The sequence below is a fragment of the Puntigrus tetrazona genome, chromosome 23, assembly GCF_018831695.1.
Source record: "Puntigrus tetrazona isolate hp1 chromosome 23, ASM1883169v1, whole genome shotgun sequence".
Lineage (NCBI taxonomy): Eukaryota > Metazoa > Chordata > Actinopteri > Cypriniformes > Cyprinidae > Puntigrus > Puntigrus tetrazona.
In genome coordinates, this window is record NC_056721.1 from 12,216,000 (window position 1) to 12,235,977 (window position 19,978).

The 19,978-nt window shown below is 37.7% G+C and overlaps 3 protein-coding genes across 11 annotated transcripts in view; all 3 read left to right on the forward strand.

Moving 5' to 3' along the window:
* The window catches only part of si:ch211-112c15.8 (tumor necrosis factor receptor superfamily member 1A), a 7,567-nt gene extending 2,630 nt beyond the window's left edge, over window positions 1-4,937 (forward strand). The window contains exons 4-12 of one of the 2 annotated variants that reach the window (XM_043225469.1): window positions 1-43; window positions 166-276; window positions 397-519; window positions 690-795; window positions 1,148-1,200; window positions 1,848-2,003; window positions 2,172-2,212; window positions 2,332-2,446; window positions 4,185-4,937. The exon at window positions 1-43 is cut by the window's left edge and continues 30 nt beyond it. In XM_043225469.1, coding sequence (XP_043081404.1) covers window positions 1-43; window positions 166-276; window positions 397-519; window positions 690-795; window positions 1,148-1,200; window positions 1,848-2,003; window positions 2,172-2,212; window positions 2,332-2,446; window positions 4,185-4,489 — 1,053 coding nt within the window. In that variant the 3' untranslated portion in view covers window positions 4,490-4,937. The remainder of the gene's footprint in view (window positions 44-165; window positions 277-396; window positions 520-689; window positions 796-1,147; window positions 1,201-1,847; window positions 2,004-2,171; window positions 2,213-2,331; window positions 2,447-4,184) is intronic. The other variant, XM_043225471.1, reaches the window with a different exon arrangement.
* An 856-nt stretch (window positions 4,938-5,793) lies between these two features.
* ttc34 (tetratricopeptide repeat domain 34) lies at window positions 5,794-12,328 on the forward strand. The gene is made up of 8 exons (XM_043224226.1): window positions 5,794-6,317; window positions 7,065-8,770; window positions 9,743-9,965; window positions 10,072-10,264; window positions 10,594-10,760; window positions 11,041-11,314; window positions 11,393-11,607; window positions 11,755-12,328. Exons 2-8 carry the CDS (start codon window positions 7,128-7,130, stop codon window positions 12,289-12,291), a joined length of 3,252 nt encoding a protein of 1,083 aa, XP_043080161.1. The 5' UTR covers window positions 5,794-6,317; window positions 7,065-7,127; the 3' UTR covers window positions 12,292-12,328.
* A 1,640-nt stretch (window positions 12,329-13,968) lies between these two features.
* zgc:154075 (uncharacterized protein LOC556929 homolog) lies at window positions 13,969-19,978 on the forward strand. 8 transcript variants are annotated; one of them, XM_043225454.1, is made up of 15 exons: window positions 13,969-14,158; window positions 14,430-14,474; window positions 14,550-14,657; window positions 14,729-14,813; window positions 14,895-14,968; window positions 15,116-15,175; window positions 16,555-16,662; window positions 16,746-16,802; window positions 16,909-17,039; window positions 17,223-17,277; window positions 17,373-17,465; window positions 18,039-18,173; window positions 18,280-18,381; window positions 18,470-18,631; window positions 18,715-19,978. In XM_043225454.1, exons 3-15 carry the CDS (start codon window positions 14,565-14,567, stop codon window positions 18,835-18,837), a joined length of 1,278 nt encoding a protein of 425 aa, XP_043081389.1. In that variant the 5' UTR covers window positions 13,969-14,158; window positions 14,430-14,474; window positions 14,550-14,564; the 3' UTR covers window positions 18,838-19,978. The 8 variants fall into 8 exon arrangements, with proteins under 8 accessions (XP_043081389.1, XP_043081390.1, XP_043081385.1 ...); XM_043225455.1 differs by having other exon boundaries at window positions 14,553-14,657; XM_043225450.1 differs by having other exon boundaries at window positions 13,969-14,474.

Genomic DNA, 19,978 nt, shown 5'->3' on the forward strand with positions numbered 1-19,978 from the left:
CAAAGTGAAATTCCACCCATGACAGATGGATCATGTTCACCAGGTAAACAGACATGCCTCCCACTAACTAAAATCAAAAAAATACTAAAAACACCCATAAAACATGGACCTTTATGGAACGTATTTGCTGAAAAGAAATTAAAACTATTGTGATACATCCTGCAGGATATTACAGAGTAAAAGAAGACTTATGTGAAATGTGTGGAAGCGGTTTTTATACGGATTTACCAAATAATCTGACATCTTGTTTGAGATGTACATTATGTGATGGTAGCGGTAAGTAAAATCTCAAAATATAAAAATTCAAATTAATGCCTGTGGAATTTAGGCATTTGAAAATGGTACAACTGTATTAAGGTGGACTTTTTTCTAAATGTAAGACTCCTGGTTTTACAGCTAATGAAGAAGAGAATGTCAACTGTACAGCAACACAGGACAGAGTCTGCATTTGTAAATCTGGGTTTTACCAGAATAATAATCACTGTAAACCCTGTAAGAGTTGCCAAAACTGCGCGGCATGTAAGTTACCGTTAAATGAAGGTCATTTAGTTCCAAGGAACAAAAGTGATACCTTTTACAGAATTCTAAATAATAATAATAATAATAAAAAAGCAGAAAAATATGCTGAATATCTTGTGGCTAGGAAACCATAACTGAACAGTGTGTTTTTCTCTTTATGTTGTACTCAGGTTTCAAATGTAAAAAGAATTGTAACCAAAAAACAGCTAAAACCACAGCAGTAGTGTGTGAGACTGGATATTTTCCCGAAGGTGGACAGTGCATAAGCTGTGTTAAGTACGGAGTCTAACATTCACATTTTCTGTGCATCTTCTGAATATTTGGTGGATATTTGGGGGAGTGCTTTATTTGTGGAGAAGAAGGATTTATATTTTTTTAGCATGTAGGTTAACGGGTTGTGGTTTTCCTGTGCATAAGGTTTAGCATCCGCATCAGAATTTCCTGCGTTTGTAATGATGTTCACCAGCATTATTAGAAATGAAACACAATTTCCAGGACACCAAAGAATATGATGAATCTTTTTTTCTTTTTGACTCATGAAAATGTTTGCATGGTAAATACATTTGTAGTCAAGTTATAGTTATTTGTTTGTCATAAATGCCCTATTGCTTAATGTAATTTGTTGCAGGTATAAGTGCAAGAATGAATCCTGCAAATCATTTTGTTCATCTATAACACAAGGTATCACAACATCCTTACATGTATATTAAGAAATATATACTGTATATGAGTCAAAGACGAAAAAGGGTTTAAAGCATGAATACAATAAGAGTAATACTGCTTTAAATGGTTGTTTTTCCAACCCTGTTCTGTTAAGTTTAATTTTTCCCTGATATTACAGAAAACACCCACTACTTTCGTCATTCAACAGTTTTGTCATACATATTTACAAAAAAAATCCATTTATTTATTTATTAAGACTGATTACTTTCACAAATACTAATAAGTTGTAATTTTAAATTTTTATAATTTGCCACAATCCTATGTTTTTCCATATTTGTCAGTAATATTTTTGGACTAATTTAATACACAGTAAATCTGAATTTGGTCTCTTTTATTTATTTTAATATGTCAGAATAAGCATGTCGTTTACTTTTTTACATATATTGTATCACACTGAATGGCAGTGTAACATTATTTGAACCAAATTTTAAATCTTCAAAAGCCTTAAAAGTCGACATTTACTTTACTTGCATTTAAAGTGCTTCCTATGGACATAAAATCACTTTTGTAAATTTATTTTGACGCAGACATCTTGACGTCTTTGACCCGTATGCAAAGCTTTCAAAGTAAGACGATTTTGTGTGATACATTGTCTCTTTTCTCAGAACCATACCCGCTGTTGCTGGTGGTACTGGTCACTGTGACCTTTTTAGGTGGTCTACTCTCGTTTCTTCTCATCTGGTTCTGCAGACGGCGATGGCTTTGCTGCCAAGCCAGAATCTGGCATGTTGGCAAGCATCCACCCATTCAGATTCCACCAGGTTCATATACACTCACATCTACTTGATTTAGATTAATAAAGCTCGTTATACCTTAAAAGTGGCCGTGAAGCAGCTTAACAATGTTAATTCTGTGGTTTGAAAAACGTCCTAAATAGAAAATCTGCATGTTGCGATATTAAAGATAAGTGAATTTTGTCTTTGCTTCAGCAGATGACCCTAATAATGTAATCAGCATTCCCACGCCAATGGTTTGTATTTTTTTTTATTAAAAATGTTCCGTTAAGTACAATTAAATAACAAGGTGGAAATGTTTTATGACATTTATGTGACGAGCATTGCCTTGATAAGCATTTGTTTGTCTTTAAAGGAAAGAAATGGAGCCACTTATAAAGGTTTACCAGTGAGCAGCTACGCACCCGGCGTTCTCAGCGGAGATTTACAGAGCATCATGGGGCCCCTGATAGCAAACGGAAACCCAAAATGTAATTTTATAAAACATAAAAACTGTCCTAACGTAGAGAATCAATAAGAAATTACTCTGCAGTCAAAACTGCAACATTAAACTCAAAACTAACTCTTTCAATTTTGTATAACATGCGTCATCGTCATGTATGATGTATATTTTATTGTCCCAATTTGCCTACTTATGCTATCCCCTAAAAGTATGCACTCTTTTTGCAAAGATTTTTTTGTGTATGTAGCAGAAGAGCAGGATTTTCTCCCAAAGACTTTCTCGCAATTGCCTCTTTAATGGACCGCTCTCCGTTAAAGACGTAGACGTGCGTTCTGTCGTTGTTTAAGCAAACCTGTGAATCATCTTATCACAGCTAACGTCCTTCACATTTCATTGCATTTACAAGCATATACGAAGAGGCTTGTACTGTGGTTCTGATCGAATCCACCTCCAACGTGCAACGGGTTGGTTGTATGCAATATTAGCCGTGAGAGTGTGCGTGGAACTGGGCTGCGTATGAAATCGCATACTTGCATCTTAAGTGGGCACTTTCTTGAATAAGTAGTTACTTTGCTCCCACAAAAAGATTGCATTCTTTATAGTATGAATGTGTTTGGGACGTACTGCAGTTATCAAATCACGTCAATGCCATCCATAAATCCTCTCCTGTGACCTCATGGGATAGTCCGTCATATGCACACTTCAGAGTCACGTCAGAAGTTGTAGGTCATCAGGGGAATTTTTGAGTACTGTGAATTCCGACCTATTATTCTTGGTTTATTCACCTACTATATAGTAATTATCAGTGATTTTTGCATTTTGACCAAAACTTCCATTATAGTAGTATTGGTGAGATTGCAGGAGACACATGATTGTAAAGCATTTTGGGTGTATAGCGATACACAATAAAGCGCTATATAAATGCCTCATTCATTCGCTCATTCATTCATTTAATCGACACAGGAGTAGTTAAGCTTGGCGGCTGTTATAGTAGAAATGCAGTAAAAGATTTGCTCATTTCATATGCAAAGTTGTTAGTCAAACAGTTCAAGTTTTGTGATCGCTTTTTTAAATATTTCAACTTTTCAACTGTTTGTCTCATCCTTCTGCCAAACACGTAGGCGTATATGTGAAACTGATTGTGATCAGCTAGTCTTCAGGTTTACATTACAAAGTCTGAAAACTTCTGAGAACTGTTTAATCAGATAGTAACTTCTAATAACTCACATGCGTTTAGTTGCTTCCTCTGTGTGGTAGGAGCCTTTGTGTTGTGTAAAAATTTGTGAAAAAAGTGCTGACTAAAAGCAGAAAGTATGTTGTCAAAAATAGAATATTTAAGTAAATCAAGTAAATGAGAAAGGAGGAATTTTTGTGTTAGCTGTCACGATAATATTTGCTTTTATTAGGCACTTCTTTGATTCTTTCATATCACACTGGGGATTCGCTCAGTCTCGTTTCACCAAAGTGCAACTGGCTTATCAATTGTACAGTCCTAGAGAAAAACAATGAGTAAAAAAACAGATAAAGTACTGATGATTTTCTAACTTTTTCTACATAAAGTTTCCTGAACACTAACTTTTTTTTAAGAATGTAGCCTGTAGACAGTGACTAGACTTGATACGTACATTGTAATGAACGTTTTGATGATGCACGTTGGTTCTTTTTCTATATAACTTACAATCATCTGGCACTGATAGGCCTACTCTGTGTGAGAGCTTGGGCTTTCTCAACCTTTGCATCTAAAGGCCATATCTGCTTTCCCCCAGTGATGCAGGCATTACAGAAGGAGTCCTGGCCGGCACCAGTGCTCTACACCGTCATACGAGCGATTCCTGTCACGCGCTGGAAGGAATTTTTGCGACTGCTTTCTATGTCAGATGATCAGATGGAACGGATCGAACTGGAAACAGGCCCGTCCTATCTAGAAAAGCAGTATCACATGCTACGTCTGTGGAGCCAGAGCAGTGGAGCGACGATGGAGAATATCTATTCAGCATTACACTACATGAACCTATCAGGCTGCGCCCAGGAACTGCAAGAGAAGCTAGAACAATTGCAAGCAAGCGCGTAAAACCGACTCGTCTGGACCGCGTCTTCTCATGTGTGTGAGCTGCAGTTGCATTCACAATCAATCACCAGGAACTCTCAACAGAAGATGATCTGGAATCACTCAGTCGTGGTTAAAAATATCCTTTGTAAACTGCTTTATTTAAGCATAAAAGTAGTGCAGATTATTATGCATACCATAGGTTAACTTATTACAATTCTTATTTTTGGTTATATGAAGCAGCCTTGTGTCACTATACTTGTACAAATGTGAATATTTAAATGATAATTGATGAAATTTTGTTTCAGTTTCAGCATCCATCAACTAGTAGTTTTCGGGAAAAACTTAGCTGCTTGTTTGTGTTATTAAGTTCTCAGTTTTATTGTACATGTGTGAAAGTGCTATTTCATACTCGCATTGTCACGCCAGTATACATTTGTTACTTTTCTTAATAAAATAAATAAATAAATAATGAATGTGTGGAATGTGTCTTTCTCAGATCTAGACAGCAACATGTAGTTCTAAAATGGAAAATGTGACCGAAGAAAGTGTCCTTGCCGTGAACAGAGAAAAGTTCTGACATTAAGTTTAGTTAATGTCAGCAAACACTTGCTGTGGCCTCTGAACGATGCAGAAGGAAATTCCCCTTTCATCTGGTTCCCCCAGGTTCATCTGACTTCTGCTTAAACCACACCGAAGATCAAAAGCAGTTTCACTTTTTTTATTTCATTTTTCCAGACCTGTATATAACCATAACCTATTTGCTAGGCTGTATATTGTCAGTTCGAAGAAACATACAGTAGCCCCTGTTCACTGGGAAATGTGAACTATAATTCCCACCCCAAAAATTTCCTTTGCTAATTCTAATACTTTACATCTTCCGCTCCAAAAATACCCATTCAAACAGAGAAAACTGATATGAAATGTAAGTTTAAATTAGCTTTATATTAAACTATCTGACTCTTTTATTAGCGCTTGACTGTGTTTTTGTCCAGTTCTCTTTAACTTTATTTAAAATTAGACTATATATTTGAAAAAAATACTTTTATGGACATTGTAGCTCCCTCACAGGGATACATTCAGTAAACAACGTAAATAAAAGCAACATTACCGAGAAAACGCCACTGCAGGCATATAATAATAAGAGAATATTATTTACGTGTAACTTTTTTGTTTACATTTAACTAGGTACTTATATAAACATTCTCTGGGTTTTCGGAAATAAAGTTTCTGTAACGTAATAGTTAAGAAACTAAAACGTTTGGAAAATGTTCTGAGAACACAACATTGTTAGGGGAGTTGGTCGTTTCCATAGCAACCAGTGAACACATGCTGAGGGAAGCGAATGTTCGCCTAGTTTTTGGAATTTGGATGTAACAAAGTCTCTCGACAGGTGACTGAATGAAGACCATGGCCACTTTATTATTTACTTTATTCTTTTTTTCTTACGAGTTTTGAATGAAGACAGACGCGCTGTGTATCTTAGACATAATAATTAGCATATTTACGAGAGAACAAGTACGTGGCCACAGTAACTTTGCTAATATTACCTTTTAACGACTTAAACGTTGCCTTAAGTATTAATGTTAAAGTGTTTTCTTTTTATGTTTCGTCTTCCTATCGTCTTTCACTTATGGGGTCGGCATATTGAGTTTCGGCTGGAGGCTCTTTTTTGGGGGACTAAGTTTTTCTCTAACAGATAGCCGCGTCTTTTGACAGCTGTAAAAAGTAGCAACATTGATCCGTGGTCCATCTAAATGCGGAATATGCGGTACATCTCACAACAGAATGTTTAACTCGTTTAAGACAGAAGTCGACCGAAAGTGCGTGGACTGCACCCTCAAACACACAGGTGAGGAAACTATTATCAAGAGGTGTGAACGATGTATTATTGGACGGCATAATGTCTTGCTCTACAGTAATCTGTTTTAAATTGGTGTCTGCAGGGATAGGTTCTGCCATTTATTGCTTAGATCGGACTACTGTAGTAACTGTTGCTTGTAATTAATTATGCTACTTAAATATAACCCATCGCTGACCTTTTTCAATATGAATAATAAAAATAAAAAATAAACATTATTAATTAGACAGCCTACTACTTCCAGCAGTGACTAGTATCTATATTAATTTAATAACTAATGCTGATTTACTAGTTTGCTGCTAGTCACTGTCCAAACAGGCTTTGGGGTATAGGTTGAGGGTTAGTTCCTAGTTATTACCTAGTTATTGTAATTACTACAATAAGTACATAGTATGTACACGAAGAACATGACTGTAAAATAAAGTGCTAAATAAAAAAAAGTATTAGTAATGCTGGAATAGCTACTTGGAAACAAGGACATAATGATTAGTTATTAGTTACAAATAGACTGAGGCCCTATGCTACACATTACTCTAATAAGTACTAGTGTCCAATGAATATTTACTGGTGAAATAGAAAATCACTCTACTTTAAAAATAAACTAGTTAGATTAAAGGAAGACATTTTTAAACACCTTGCTACATAGGGTCATTTATGCAATTTAACACATTCACTGCATGTTATTGAGAGCAAGATATATTATGCTTTTTAATGATGTGGTTTTCAATACTTTTAAAGGTCATCGAAGACCCTCGTGAAGGCAATGTTATCCAAATCTAAATAGAATTACACAGAAGGGAGATGAATGGCAAACATAAAGGAGCAGCTGAACTGTGCAGAGAGGGCGACAAAATATTGCTCTCTGGGGACGCTGGCAGAGCTGCAGCTCTGTACACGCATGCTTTTGGAAATAATGCGGGTTCCACTGTAGGACACATGCGTGGGCTTAACGCAGGACATTTAGAGGAGGTGATCTCAATGCTGGAGGCCTGGCTTGACGGAGTTTCACACAATTCTATTGAGGGCCTGAGTAAAGGACTTGTTGCTGTGTTTCTGTCTACATTATGCCCCAATAATGTGTCTGCTTCTCTTTATAAAATGGAGACTTTCCTTCAAGGTACAGGTCATGCCTCAGATGAGATCTTTGCACGGTGTTCTGCTCTTCTAGAGGGAAAACAAATGCCTCAACCTGAGGGTCGCACAAGATTAATTCTGGAGCTAACTAGAGCTCTGGCCTGCTTACTCTCCGACTCGCAAAATCCTAAGGTTCCTCAGCTTTATCTGCAGGCCTTTCGTGGGAATAAATCAGAAACTATTAGACTAGTTAAAGAAAGGCAATTTCAGTATGTGAAGCTATTAGTTAAAACTTTTTACCAGCATATATCTCCAAGATATTCCATTCTCCATACTAAGGGGCAGAGTTCTACACAAGCAAGTGAAGACATCGATGTTCCTAAAGCTGTTGAGTTTTTACTTGCCATTTCACCAGATGACATCCAAGTACGAGAGCTGCAAGCAGCAGTTTTGTTTTCATCCGGAAAGTTCACAGAAAGCACAGAAGCTTTGTCGCTGGCTCTTAAAGTAGGTGAATCACAGACTGAACGCGCAATGGCGCCAGAGAAAAGAGCTTGTTTACTTGTGGGCAGAGCAGCTGCTTATTTTTCCGCAGGAGGGCGAGCAAGAGAAGTCTGCAAAGATCTAGGTGACGGCTTTGCGCTTCATCCAGCCACAGCAAGACAGCAATTCCAGAGTCTTTTCTCGGACACCGGAGTAGGATTAGCTGCTCGCATCCAGCTGCGTCAACAGGCCGAGAAGGGTGTCTCGGAGTTCAGAGAGGCCGTTCTTATGAGGCCTGACCTCAGGTCTTCAAAAGGAGTGGAGCTGTTGGATCCCGTTATCGCTCAGCTGCGAGCTCTATGCCACCTGGAGTCGGACGGAGGAGGCAGGGAACTGCGGGTGCGTCTGGCAGACTGCCTCCTCCTGCGTGGAGAACATAGAGAAGCTCTTTCCATAAGTAGCCAGCTCGCCGCTGCAGCTCCATCCCAGCAGAGCTACCAGAACACCGTGCAAGTGCTCAGAGGGTATTCCCGACTCTTCACCGAAGACCATAAAGGTGCTCTGGAGGATTTCCAAGCGGTGATTGAGCATAGTACTCCTCACCCACCCAGCTGTGTCCGTGCTCTCTGTGGAAGGGGTATCCTGCGTATGATGACCGGCTCACACTACCTTACTGCTCTAGATTACAGCACAGCAAGCCAATTACAGCTTCAGGATGCTTCTGTAACTGTTAGGTGCCTGGTGCCTTGGAATTACCGTGGGTTGCTGTGCACCGTGTTGCTGGAACAGGGAAGAGTCATGCTTGAGGGGACCGAAGAGCAAAGAGCTGAGACAAATCCTAGTGTTCAACAAGAGCATGAGGAGGGTCACACCAACATCAAACAGAGGTACATTTGCTTGTCTTTCTCATTTGGGCTGAAGCTTATTTGTCGTGGCATATCTTTTGGGATGCACAATATATCGGTATTGTTATGGATTACAATAAACTCTTAAATATAACAGTTATTTTTTGACATTGATGGTTTCATGGACCTTTAACATCTGATTGCACGACAGGTTTGTTATAGTAGAAAAAGTTTATTCAGATGATTAAAATGTTCTTCATAATTATTCTATATTTTCATGGAAAGGTTCTCTGAAGAACCAGAAATAGTTAATCTCCCATTGTAACTTTACGTTTTGTAGTTTGAGTGTTAAATATAATCTTTACCAAATATAAAAATTTATATCCATTTTTCATTCTTTAAATTGAAATGCTGTCATGCCTAAATTTACTCTGTAAAATTTAAAATCACAGATTTTGCTTCTCTGTTAGATTAAAAAGTATAGAATTGTAATATTGTTCCCTGATCAGCAATGACATGGGAATCCGTCTATTAGTAAGGGGTTATAATTTTATTATTGGTTCATTTCTAGTTTAATTCAAGGGTGAATAAACACCTGAAGGGGATTAAAAATAAAACAATAACATAACACTCATAAAATAATGTTGAACTTTATTACAGAAAATAAAAAAACACTGAGCCCTGAAAATGTACTGTACTTTTTGCATATAAATAGATAATAGTATATTATTTATACCTTACTCATTTTTAGTGCATTAACTAATGTTAACAGATACAACTTTAAAATAAAAAAAATTTTTGGTTAATGTTGTAACTTTGTTGGATAATGAATGCATAAAAATGACCAGCCGGATAAAATCTAATATAAACAGATAGTAACAATTGTCCCATTAAACATTTGGGTTGGACTTGATTCAGATGCATTTTATTAAGGTTGTAGCTGAGCTCTGCAGTAGTTTAGCCCTACGTGAGTAACTGGACAGCACTTATTCAGTCTCCTATGCTTCCTTATAGGTCTGCTGTTGGTGTGCACACGCTTGCTCTTCTTCTAATGGAGTTACAACCCAGGGCCGATGGACCCCAGATTCTCACAGCAGATGCTCTATACCAGTTGGGTCGTGTTGAAGAGGCTTATCGTCTTCTTCTGAACATTGAGCACACAGCCCCACGGCCACCGATTCTTGCACGCCTTGCAATACTGCAACTGCATCGAGGCTTCCTCTATGATGCCTATCAGGTGCTGAATTATATTTCTTATACAGTTCACCTTAATTAAATCGCATAAAAATGTCTATCCATGACAAAATAGCCTACATTCATTTTTGTAATTTCTTGTTTTACAGCTACTGAAGAAGCTGATCAATTCAGGAGACACTAGCTGTCTGAGGCCCCTTTTATCTGTAACATCTTTACAAGACCGAGCCCTTCTAGAAAAACACTGTCACACTGCTTCCAAACGTATACTTTGTGGCCAACAAGCAGAAAGTGCAATAAGGGAAGCTGTGGCCTATTTGTCCATTGCCATTATGGCTTCAGGTAAAGAGGGCATCCTGTTTTCAGGCACATACAAAACAGTAATATATACATTGACATTACAAAATATTTCTGATTATCATAAACAAATGTAGAGGGAAAGTCTAAATGCTAACAGGAAATGACAATGCTGATTCCATCTAACTGATCTAACTAAAAATACAGCAGTTTCCTTTTTTATTTCTGCAAATTTCAGATACTTGCTTCTGCTGTTGATTTTATAATTTTAACTCATATGATCAGCTTAATATAAATCGTATTAGAAAGAGAAAAAGGTAATTCAGGACACTGTTGTTTTATATTTCCTACCAAGTTAACTGATTATTTTGTAGGTGGTGGTGCAATAGATTCCCTGCTGGAGAGAGCGAGATGTTATGCTTTGCTGGGCCAATGGAAAACAGCTATCTTTGACTTCACCGCAATCCTTAAAGAGCGCCCAGACCATGTGCAGGCTTTGTGTGGAAGAGGATTCACTTTTCTTATGCTGAACCAGCAGAAGGTGCGGTAGCAAAAAGCCACCTCATTTGATCAAAACATGTTTTTGCAGGTGGTTTCATAATTTATTGCACATGGTAATAAGGTTAAGGCATAGATAACCTGAGAATTCTTGGTTTAGTGTTACACATTTCCAGTATTTTTTCCTTTTAATTGGTGAGTAACATAAACAGAACTCTAAATAAGCAATACTTTAACATCAGTGGTTGATATTACAGACACTCAAAGTTTTTTTTTCCCCTATATGCTTGTAAACCGACACTATAATATCAATAATTCATCAGGAATGCACACTGGACATACTGGTTGCCCTTCAGTGCGGAGCTGAGGAGGTCACTCAGAGCATGCTGTCGCTTAAAGACAAAGCGCGGAAGCTCGTCAGTGAATGGTTGGGTCAGCACTGTCGTAGCAGCCTGTCAGAGACTCTGTCGGCCAACCCTGTACCCTGCCGTGAGGAGCTCCTTCGAGAGGCCTTTCTGATTGGTGGAGCGCTGATGAACACTGACTGCAGGGAACCCAGGTGGCACCTGCTATACATAGATACACTACTTGCCAAAGGTAGGGACAGTATAAAGCATACAGGAGTCAAGTGTGTGGGCCGTGTCTATGTGAAATCAAACTTTCATGTTTGTGAAGGGGAGGTGAATGCTGCAGGTGCGCACCTGAAGCAGGTGTTCGGTCAAGAGCCTCGAGACGCCGCAGCTAAGGCCAGGTGGGGTGTTGTGAAGGCCTGGCAGCAGAACTACAAAGTGGCAGCCAACTATCTGAGTGTGGTGTCTGAGAAAGAACCAGCAACTCTAGACTTTCTAATCACTCTTCTACAGTCGGCTCAAAGGAAACACCTAGCACAGGTACTTTCTTTGGTAATGTATGGTACGTGTGTTTATGTGATTGTGAATTTTTTATCCATTCAGCCCTTGTACAATTGCTGTTCTGCTTCTAGTTTGTATTGATTTTGCTCATTGCTCAAGGCAAATAAAGCGATCTTGTGCTTCCAGGCAGCCTCTCAGCAGGCCAGCAGCGTTTCTGAAACTGGTCAGTGGGAGCAAGCTTTAGCCCTCCTTACACTAGCTGTGCGAGCGGTCAGTGAGATGAAGCTTCAGTACCTCCGGCAGCGTGCAGCCTGTCTGGCCCACCTGGGGCTCCATGAGAGGGCGGTGTCTGATCTGAATAAGGTCATCCAGGGCCACAGCGCAGACGGCAGAGAGGAGCAAAGGGTCTGGGCGGAGGACCACTGCCGCAGAGGCCGTAGCCTGTTGCTGTGTTCCCATGAAGAGTCTGGGTTACAGGACTACTTTCAAGCCTTGGAGCTGCACGAGGAACAGGCTCTGCTGTGCGTGGAGACTGGTCTGGGAACCCAATGCCTTGCTGAATTGTTTCTGCGCTTTGCCCTGCAGAACTATGGGCAACAGAAACTCGACAAAGCTTGGCTTCTGACAGAGACCGGGCTTAGAGTGGACAGCGGCCATACAGAATTGCGCAGACTGAAGGCTAGAATAAAACGAGAAGTCTCTGGTCCATGTACTGTACACTAGAGATGAAACATACACAAGATTAAATGATGGCAAAAAGGTATATGTGTTTATTTATATATGTTTAATCAGGGAAATATAATGGCAAGAATTTCTAATTATAAATTTGCTAATATTTCTGTAAGTTATTGTGTAAGTCTCTTACAATTGATCTTTATGTAATAGTCATTTTTTAAGTACTTTGTTTTAATCTACAATAGGTTTTGTCAAATTTAATATTTGAAGTAGGCTTGTTTGACATGTACAAAATTCAGCTTTGCTAACACAGGAAGAAATTACATTTTAAAATATATTAAAATAAAAAATGGATATATATTTTTTTTCTTTAATATTAGCAGCCTTGGCGAGCATAAGAAACGTCTTTCAAATGCATGAAAAATTGATATTTAAATTCTCAATCGTAGTGTGTTTAGATTTTTTTGTGTGTAAAATGTTTCGTTTTGAATTTAGATGTAATTATGCTGCCAGACTTGTTGGTATTAAGTTGTTGTTGTCATAAATTATATAATCTTGTAACAAATGTAGTATAGTTTTTAATATAAGACATGAAAGAAACAGTCATATTTGAAAGTGTTTGAAAATCATTTATTGGTTCTAGTCAGTGTCTTTTTGGGTTTATTGAAACAAATTATGTCCAGAAATGACTCTGCAAGACATTACTGGTCATGCCAGAGTTTTAAAATAAAATAAAATAAATAATTTATAACAGTGTGATGTTATCTCCATTGGAAACTAGTTGTGCTTAGTGGGTTTAGGTTCTTCAGCAGTTTTCTGATTTGAGGAGAGGACACAGGGTGATATTTTGTTTTTGTTAGGATGTTCGTAAGACCTTCCAGTCTTCAAAGACAAAGTTTTAAGTTAAGTAACTGTCACTTTCTTTCTTGTGCGACTTAGAAGAAAATCCACACCACAACAGTCTGTCACCTCTCTCTACATTTTCTAGAACAATGCCCTCCAACACAGCAGGCTGTATGATGTGGCTGCAAAGGTGACATCTGTGGGTGAGTTGTGAAAAGATGAGAGCTGAGTGGAAAAAATCCAATGTTTCACAGGGCGTACAAACTAAACTTGCAGTTTTTGCAACAATTTGCACATTTTGAGTATGTATGTGTGTGTTTTAAATTAAATTAACTTGAAATGAAATGAAAAGTTCTACATCACTGCAGATTTAATTCTTGAAGTTGTATTAACCACTTGAGTCCACAAGAGGGAGAAGTGCCATACTCTTAATCTCAGGTTTGTATTTCCTGAAGAGTACTTAAACCCAAATATAGAAGCACGTGGGAAAAGAAGCAAACACATATAAAACACAGACACAATATGTATATATATATATATATATATATATATATATAATATATATATATATCATATGAAATATATATATATATATATAAATATATATATATTATATAGATATATATCTTTAATCAAACCTGCAAATATCATTGAAATTATACGTTTTATAAACATCAAGAGTTCACAGAGATTTCTTTATCCCAATACGTTTTTGCGTTTTTGCTTTACGTAGTTTCTTTGTCATTTTAGTCCAGGATGCTCTCAGAGGATGTTAAAAATCGCATGTGTTTCTTGGAAGAAAATGTACGCGGCTTTCGGACGACGTGACGTCAGCAACGGTCGCGTCCGGTTTGCTCTCGCGTAATGCGCACGTCATCGCTCAGGGGTAAACAAGGAAGTAATTAACAAAACAGTGAATGAACCGAGCTCTGCGTCTTTCGTGTAGCCTTCTCACGAGTAAAAACCTGTGTGTATACACGTACTCAAGCACTTATAGGGTCCTAACCGTTTTCAGGACCAAGATTAGTTATCGTGTAGTTTAAAGCGCACTGGGATTTCGTTAATGTTTAAGGTAACGCTTGAGAACGCACGACACCGTCCTTGATTTCTCCACGTAAAGTCTCACTGCGTTTGACCTGCTTACAAAAGAAAGTTCGCTGTAATGTATTTAGATGAGATATGGTTTATCATCAGTGCTTATAAATGCCTTAAAATGCACTGCATTCTAGTAAGCAGTATCTAACCCATCCCAGAGTCACACTGACCTTTATTATCCTGTCAAGTTAAAGACACACCTATAAAGCAAAGTCTCAACCTCACAGATCCTCATTCTGTTCTGCAAGGTAATATGCGAGATGCTAGACTATGTACGAAATAGCCCAAATTAGGTAGGTATATCTAGTATTTATTGATCATTTGTAGTAAGAAACGCTCAAAGGTGTGTGTGTGTGTTGTTTAATCAGCAGGAATCCGCTATAATGTCATCGCCTGTGGATGTTATCGTGGTTGGAGCTGGTAACAGAGGGGAAAACTATTCTGGCTATGCTGTGATTTTTCCTGACCGCATGCGGGTATGACTTATGTTTTAATATCACTGCAATAGTCAGCCATGTAAATAAACATATCCTTGCATTAATCACAGGTAGTGGGAATTGCTGACCCTAGGGATTTCGCTCGAAAGAAACTTCAGGCACATCACAAAGTATCCGATGAGAACACTTTCAGTGGTATGTCCATCTTTTTGATACAGTAATATTATTATAACTGTTCTGTTTTTTTCAAATGCCTTGATTTTTTTGTTCACATAGATTGGCATTGCATAGCAGAGCGGGAGAAATTTGCAGATGCGGTTTTAATCTGCACTCCTGATCGTCTTCATAAGGTGTGTGGTTTGTGTGGTCAGTGTTCACATGATTGAGTTCTGTTGTTTAGCATGGTGTGCTTAGCTTTTTTTTAATGATTAATGGCTTGCACTTTAAGTTGTCTGCTTTGAATGGGTTCAGTGTCCAACAGTTTTATTGCTCTCCAGGACCCTGCTGTGGCTTTAGCTAAGAAAGGCTACCATGTACTGCTGGAAAAACCAATGGCTGTAAGTGTTTGCCGGAAGGCTCCATGATATGATGCTTTTGTTGGGCTCTACAAAAAAGAAAAAAATGCAGTTCATGCATACATGATTTATAGGCTCCTCTTCTATAATGAGCACATTTTTTATTTGTAAATGAAAATTTAAAGGGCAAAAAAGGTATCATATATTTGGCTCTGTATGTAATTAAGATGAAATTGAACTGCAGACAGAAAGCTTTTATTCAAAGGCGTTATAAAAAATATAACATAAAAAGGAAAAGGAATTGCAACCATTTTTTTTGCACAGTCCCATTTTCAGAGGCTCAGATGTAATTGGACAAATAAATATAATCATGAAAAGATTTTCTTGTTTTTTTTGTTAAATATTTAGTTGAGGATCCTTTGCAGGTAATGCCTGTTTTAAGTCTCATGGACTTCACCAGAGACTGGGTTTCCTCCTCTGTGATGCTTTGCCAGGCCAACTTCAGTTATTTTATTTGTGGGTCTTTCTGTCTGTAGTTTTGTTTTTAACAAGTGAAATCCATGCTAAATGTAAAGATTAAGAGATTGACTTGGACATTGTCCACTTTTTATCTTCAGAAACTCCTGGGTTGCTTTTGTAGGTCATTGTCCACTTGTACTATGAAGCACTGTCCAATACATTTTCTTTTTTTTCTAAGAATGTACCAAACGGTTGGTTTGGCAGCTCCTAATGTTCCTACCATCTCTCTGATAGATTTGTTTTAATTCTGAAGCCTAACAATTGTCTATTTGACTTGCACGGAGAGCACCATTGGCTGCATGTCGTGGGTTCACAGCAACAGCTTCCAATGGCCCACTAGGAATCAGCTCCAGACCTTTCACCTGCCTAATTAATGGAGGAGTAATGAAGAAATAGCCCACGCATGTCCCTGCAATGGTTTTGGCCAACTGTCCAATTACATATGATCCATTGAAAAGGGGGTGGTACAAGAGTTGCAATTCCTTATCCTTTTCTCCAATTGCGATGTGAATTAAAGATTGTTCATTATAAGCCCGTACTCATTATATAACTGTAACTTGGAACATGTTTTGGTCAGCAAAATATAATATAGCAAATATAAATGGACATAACTGTACATAAAATTATTTATTATACATAAAATATATATTAAAACTTTTTTTGGTAGAAATGTAAGACAAATATGTTCGTTATACAACATAATATTTTTAAGTTAATACATTTTAAACTTAAAAATAGTACACTTTTTCAAAACCACGAAACCACTACAAATACAAAAAGTACACAAACTACTACTTTTTACTCTTCTGTGCCGTCGAGCCACAAACATTTGTGTATGATGTAATTTTATAGTTGTTTTATTTATTATTATATTATTTTTTTATATTTTAATGCTTTGTAAGGTTACCGAGGAGGACTGCACAGAGATTGTAGAGGCGTGCATTCAGAGTGGCGTCATGCTCGCAGTGTGTCACGTTCTCCGATACGATCCTGTCATCCACAGAATTAAAGTACTTACACTTCCTTGTGAGTCCTAATAAATAACTATCCAAGTCTCAAGCAGAAAACAACATATCCTTTTTTAACAATTCAGGGGCTGATTGACAGTGGAGTGATCGGGGACGTCATCCACATTCAACATCTGGAGCCGGTAGGATGTGTTTAATGTGTGTGTGTGTGTGTGTGTGTGTGTGTGTGTGTGTGTGTGTGTGTGTGTGTGTGTGTAACGCGTGTGTCAGCGCTGTCTTCTCTAACAGGTGGGGTTCTATCACTTTGCTCACTCCTTTGTCAGAGGGAACTGGAGAAACGAGGAAGAGAGCTCTTTTGCTCTGTTAGCCAAATCCTGCCATGATTTGGATCTGATTCATCACTGGGCTGCTGGACGAAGGTACTGAAGTGTAACATGTATCGTATTGACAGTAACATGCACATGTGGTGTAGCTGGGCTGAAGAGATGTGATGGTGAATTAACAAAAGGAATGAGTGAAACACATTAACTTCTGTATCACATTTTTAGCTTCTTTGTGTATTAGTACTTGTAATACTAAAATTTAATTAAATCTTTTGTCAGGTGTGTTAAAGTTTCGTCATTTGGGTCTCTTAGCCACTTCACAAAAAAGAACAAGGTTGGTATTTTTTTATTATTATGAATTATTATTTTTTAATATTAAGTAGAAAATGAAATGAATGGCAAAAAAAAAGAAAATCTCAATTTTCCTAGCCAGCGAATGCTGCAGATCGCTGTTTGGACTGTCCTGTAGAGGGAGATTGTGCGTACTCTGCAAAGAAAATCTATTTGGATCAAGTGAAAAGAGTAATGTATTCATGTACACTACGGTTCACAAGTTTGGGGGCAGTAAGATTTTTTAAAAAGAAACGTCTATATTTTTCAGCAGGGATAGATTAAATTGATCCGTAAAGTGTCACCACGTGACCACTTAACCTCTCCATGTCTAGATACTATTTACCTTCAACAATACTAGAAACTTTGTGTTGCAAGCACTTCTTGAGTCTATTTGCCTTTCGCTCTTCCTCAGTTGTAAGTTGCTTGATTTCTGAAGGATCGTGTGACACTTAAGACTGGAGCAATGAGGCTGAAAATGTAGCTTTGCATCACAGGAATAAATGGCATTTTAAAATATATTCAAATCGAAAACGGTTATTTTAAATTGTAATAATATTTCACAATATTGCCGTTTTACTGTATTTTTATTTAAATAGCTGCATGCTTGGAAAAGCTTCTTTCAAAAACATCTTAAAACCCCCCAAAAGTGACACATAATTACATTCTTTGCTCTGCTCAGTGAAGTTTATAATCATATGATGTATATGGCACAAAAAGAGCATATCTTTTATGGGTGACATTTTATTTATCATCATAAATCAGGGTGCTGTTGGCTGGCCAGTGTCAGTGATTTGCTCCAGCTCAGTTCCTGACATCGAGTCTGTGAGTGAAGCGCTCAGAACAGGACCTTACGGCCGCTGTGTGTACGAGTGTGACAATGACGTGTGCTCCAATCAGGTTGGAGAATCTCCTTTATACTCGTCTCTCAGATAATCAGCAATGATGCTCTCTTTACTTTTGACAACAAAGTAGAATGCGTGGTTTTATTACTGATTTGTTGCAGGTGGTGAACATGGAATTTGAGGGAGGCTTGACTGCTGCTTTCACTATGGTAGCATTTACAGAGGAAATATGTCTACGCAAAACTTCGATCCATGGTAGTAAGGTGGGACGTCATGTTCATCGTGCAAACATTTCAGCTCTTTTGATGACCCGTGAAGGGTTTAACACATTTTGGCTTATTCTCTAACAAGGGGGAACTGTCCTACGATGGATATGAAATCAAAGTGTTCGACTTCCTTACCAGAAAGACCACAAAATACACTGCAGATATGAGAGTTCCAGGTAAATTTGGTACTGGCGGTCACGGGGCAGCTGATTATCACCTTATCGACTCCTTCATCGCAGCTGTGAAGGTAAGGATCTAGAAGAGGTTTTCTCTTAGTTTGTCCTGTAATGTCACTCCTAAGGCCTCTTTCCTCTGTCTTGCTCGATACAGCACGAGGACCCGTCTCGGATTAGGTCAGGCCCTATGGAGACGTTAGCAAGTCACAAACTAGTGTTTGCAGCTGAACGCTCCCGTTTGGAAAACAAAGTTGTCTACTGTGAAGAGAGCCAATGAATGTGTATGCGAAAACTAAATCTGCAGTGTTTTTTTTTTTTTTTTTTTTTTTTTTTTGTATATTTCACTACATCTTCACATCGTCTTTGAACTCATAATTATATTTTTTTAATTATTCTGTGGTTTTCAAGATAGAAGAACTTTATCGAATGTGTTTTCTTAATATAATCATGTCTGTTTTATTCAGATGAATCATAAAACAGTAAATGTTGAATCATATTTATTGAGTTGTATGTAACCTAACGTTTACATTTTAAATGTACCTAGATCAAGTAGATCAAGTCTGGAATTATTAATTACCTAAATGAATTCTTTGAATTTTATCACCTTTTGTTCGGTTTAAAATAGATTAACTTTAATATTGCAAGTGCAAAAACATCCTGCATAATATAAAGTTGCTATTGCTACTATTTTTATTCTGTGACTTTGTCAGCAAAAAACAAGCAAACCGTTACATCATTGCCCATATAAGGTCTTTCCAGGAAATAATTATACTTAATATATCAGCAAAATACCTCAAACAAGAGGCGGAGTAACTGTATTCTTATTACACAGCAATATATGTATTAGTAGTCATCAAAACTTGTATGTTTGCATACGCCTAGAAGACTACATTCCAGATCTTCAGCTGTTTAAATTCATAAAATAGATCAATTAATACTGATGGTGTGTGAGGAACCAAACCATTTAGCACCGCGTTTTAAAACAGCAGCAATGACAAATGACGACTGAAATATGCTACACGAAATGTAAACTTTGACAATGGTAATGAAATAGTCTAGCCTAAAGTTATGTAATAGCAATTTTTACATTAGTCACTAAATGTAAATGACGTTTTAGAGTTGGGAGAGGTGGCTTGTCACAGTGAGCTGTTGGGTGTCACGACCTTGCCGTCCACGCTTGTTAGTTTGCTGGCTTTGTTACTGGAACAGAGCATTGTGTTTGACGACATTAAAACAATTATACTACATTTTTTAAGGTAAGTGGTTGCAAGGTGATTTGATATCTTACCCTAAAAAAATCTCATTTTGAATGCTAAAAAAGAAACCTTTATAAATGTCTTTATTAACACCTGAACACCATGTACGTAAATTGGCACATTAAATATGTTTTACAAAATAATAAACTGTTGTAAAATACA

What these genes read in the sequence shown, in the direction of transcription:
- zgc:154075 (XM_043225447.1), top strand. An exon ending in CACTGGGCTGCTGGACGAAG is followed by an intron (nt 17,040 to 17,222) that starts GTACTGAAGTGT and finishes ATCTTTTGTCAG; the next exon opens with GTGTGTTAAAGTTTCGTCAT. An exon ending in CCTTCATCGCAGCTGTGAAG is followed by an intron (nt 18,632 to 18,714) that starts GTAAGGATCTAG and finishes TGCTCGATACAG; the next exon opens with CACGAGGACCCGTCTCGGAT.
- ttc34 (XM_043224226.1), top strand. Translation starts at nt 7,128, where the DNA reads ATGAATGGCAAACATAAAGGAGCAGCTGAACTGTGCAGAGAGGGCGAC. An exon ending in TCCTCTATGATGCCTATCAG is followed by an intron (nt 9,966 to 10,071) that starts GTGCTGAATTAT and finishes CTTGTTTTACAG; the next exon opens with CTACTGAAGAAGCTGATCAA. An exon ending in TTATGCTGAACCAGCAGAAG is followed by an intron (nt 10,761 to 11,040) that starts GTGCGGTAGCAA and finishes ATAATTCATCAG; the next exon opens with GAATGCACACTGGACATACT.